General features: G+C 37.5%; 1 protein-coding gene across 1 annotated transcript in view; it reads right to left on the bottom strand.

Moving 5' to 3' along the window:
• LTA4H (leukotriene A4 hydrolase) overlaps nucleotides 1-3232 on the bottom strand; it is a 14257-nt gene extending 11025 nt beyond the window's left edge. The window contains exons 1-3 of the mRNA XM_008947404.1: nucleotides 3134-3232; nucleotides 2432-2562; nucleotides 240-360 (exon numbers count right to left, since the gene is read on the bottom strand). Of these exons, the coding sequence (XP_008945652.1) occupies nucleotides 240-360; nucleotides 2432-2562; nucleotides 3134-3232 (351 nt within the window). The remainder of the gene's footprint in view (nucleotides 1-239; nucleotides 361-2431; nucleotides 2563-3133) is intronic.
• Between the last annotated feature and the right edge of the window lie 31 nt (nucleotides 3233-3263).

Below are 3263 nucleotides of genomic sequence, written 5' to 3'. Positions count from 1 at the left end.
AGTTCTAGAATTAGTAAACTGCAAACATATAATAAAATCTCAGCAATGTCCTGACTTAGTGAGCCTTTTCATTTAGGACCTTGGACACACACAATTAGAAATTATGGGCTACTATACTCTCCCCTACTTGCCTTCCTCTCCAGTTCTTTGGATACCAGGGGGAATTACTGTGGTAAGTAAACAACAAGTTTAGAATTTTAATAAATAAATAAATAAATAAATAAATAAATCCACTCAACCTGACACTGGCTGAAGAGAAATGGGTGTTTCTTCCCAGAAGTTTGCTCTGGAGAAAACCACTGGAGAGCTGAAGACTTTGGAGAGCTCTCAAAGGAGATTTCAACAATTACTTCTTGTCCCCTGTGTAAGGAAGAACACAGTCAGACTGCTTTGACACAACTGGTCACTACTGAAATTCCCCTACAAAGATTTCTGGAAAACAGGTCTGCAGCACTGTCTCAGAAGTGTTAAAATCAAGAAAAGGTAGCACATTAAAAACAACTTTTCCCTTTCAGTTATGATAGTAAAAATTAGCTGGTCCAAAGGCACTTCTATTATTATTTTTACTGACCAGAAAGTTTAAGTGTTGAAGAAAGAAGAGGAAAATACAGACTTTTTCTTTGAACTATCAGAACAGCCACATACATCCAGTTATGTCACAACTATCTAACATTGTATACCTAAGAATAAAAAACCCACCATGATAAGCAAAGAAAGAAGTGTATAAAGTCTTCAGAAGAACATACATGCCTTAATAACACAGTATTCGTGTATTCTGTAAATATTTAAAAAAACCCACAGGTTTTGCAGCTGATACTGTGATCTGTAAATACTATCCTTAAGCAGGTAAAAAAAATACTGAAAGTAGTAATTACTGGAAAATCCTATTAACAGTAAGGTTAATAAGAAAAAAAAATGTTCAAATTTCATTCAGACTTTAAGCACTGGTGTAATGTAAAAGCTAGCAGCTCTGTGCAAGACAGGTATCAGCTTGCTAACAAGAGAACAAACACAAACTAGAGACATTCATATTCTTTATTTTTAAAAAACATATCAAAACCATCACTGGCATCAAAAGCACACATAAGTGCTTGCTTTTGTTATTGGAAAGTTCCAGTTGGCACACGCAACTCACTTGAATTAACAATCCAACCATGAATCAGAACAAACTTCAGCTAATCAGAGGACAGCAGATAAGCTGACCAGGTATACATATCTGGTTTATATCCCTTATTCCAAAGTACATATCTGACAAGAAAAAATAATTCGTGTTACCATTAGGCACATTGGTTACTGAGCAGTCAGATTTTCAGTTGTAACTTCTACCATTTCCTATCACGGTTTTATTGATACTTACATGGGGAACTATATCTCACACAAAATTATAAATTCTTACAATCACAACTCACAACTCCCTCTTTGTAGTTTTTTTTTTTCTTACAAGGAAATCTAGCAATAATTAAAAAAAAAAAAGCTGAAAGTCAAAGAAAAGAAACAGGCCTGTGTTTCTGCTGTGGCCTGTTTAAGTACTTCATTTGTTCAGTTCCACATCAGATCATAAGTCTTTCCCCAGAAGGGGAAGCTACTGTATGACATTCTCTTCCACGTTAGGCAGGTTTCTAAACTACTTCAGACAACAAATTAAAAAAAAATAAAAAAAAGAAACCAGACATTTGTTTTCAAAACTGGTTATTACCTGTACAAACTCAACAGCAAGAAGCAGCTTAGTATACAATTTTATTCAAACAAGGGAACCTCCTTAAACAATCACAGCTTTCAGCTCTGGCACATGAGATATGATGGAGTTACAACATACAGAGCAAATTGCCAAAAAATGTATTGTGATTGGGCAACAACTTTTTAACTCGTGCAATTTGAGAGGTATATTATGGGTTAGTTCATTCTCCATCATGCAGCCAAAACTCACGTTCCAGTTTTTAGGGACCTGGGCTTAACGTAGTCAATGCAATAAGACTTTCACTATCTGTAAACACGCTTCTATCTAATCATAGCAGTAACCTGCAATTCTACGGAAATGCAGATCAGCTCTTGTGCAAAAGAAAGGAAACAGGGTGTGCAACTCTGTACATACTGTAGCAATTCTGAACACACAAAATTAATGTAGTTGAAGCAGGAAGACTATTACTGATATGCACTGGAAACATTGTGATACATTGATACATAATTGCACTACTTACTTGGGCAAGTTGTTTTGGACATAAGACCTGGACATGGATAGAAGGACTCCCAAAGTTTTGTCTGTCTAATGAGCGCCAAACATTAAATCCACCTACAAGACCATACCAAATAAATGCAATACTCTTAATTTATAAGTCCCTTTGCAAGCTTTACACAACTGCCCTACATGCAGACAACCAGCTCATCCAGTGCGTTTTGGAAACCACCTAAAGAAGCAGGCAAAAGCATGTACCTTCTTAGTTCAAAAGGAAACGTGATTTCCAGGGGTGTCCCCTTGAGGATGTCCTTTTCTCCAAAACCAAATTTTGCATCCTGTCCATTTACGGTCACTTTAAATACCTGCAGGTCTTTTGTATCCAAGACCTGTAATAAAGCATGTTACAGACTTGTTAAGTAGTGTAATAATTAATGTAGAACTCATCAAACCTTAAACACAAATATCTCTGAAGGAAAACGTCATTTAATACGTTAAGACCAGAAAAAACGATTAACTATGTTCAGTACTGGGAACCAGTAATACAGCAGTAATACTGAACTTCCAGAACTGGAGGGGGAAGGAGTAGAAAACCAACTTCTGACCATGTAAGTAGAAGCAGGAGTTTACTCAGTAAACTGCAAAAGTGGAAGACTCCACAGGGATACTCTAAAATGAGAATGACATAAACGACCCTGCCAAGGCTTCCATCCTGGAACCAGCCGCTGTGAACCAAGTCTTTTCAACAGAATCAACAGAAGATGAATTAAACAATGCATCACTCTCATATGCAGCATGAGTGAAGTTCTACTCTTTAACAGGATGGATTTTTTTTTCTCGAAAAAGCGCTAATCACACAAGTACTTTATGGAGCTGGCACGGGAAAAGCCCGCAAACCCCAAACTTCACTTCACATACAAAGCACAGCTAGGGATTTATGCGTTTGTGTGCATAGCCAACCGAGAAAGCTGGCGCGACGGAACACGCACACGAAAAAGCGAAAAGCGCAGTTTTCCAGCGGTTTACGCCCAGCTTTTCGGCAACGGGCTCTTTCACCATTTTAACGAGAAAACACGTGTTTCCAGCCGGC

The sequence above is a fragment of the Merops nubicus genome, unplaced genomic scaffold, assembly GCF_000691845.1.
Source record: "Merops nubicus isolate BGI_N331 unplaced genomic scaffold, ASM69184v1 scaffold28929, whole genome shotgun sequence".
NCBI classification, from domain to species: Eukaryota; Metazoa; Chordata; class Aves; order Coraciiformes; family Meropidae; genus Merops; species Merops nubicus.
This window is presented reverse-complemented; position numbering and strand designations above follow the sequence as displayed.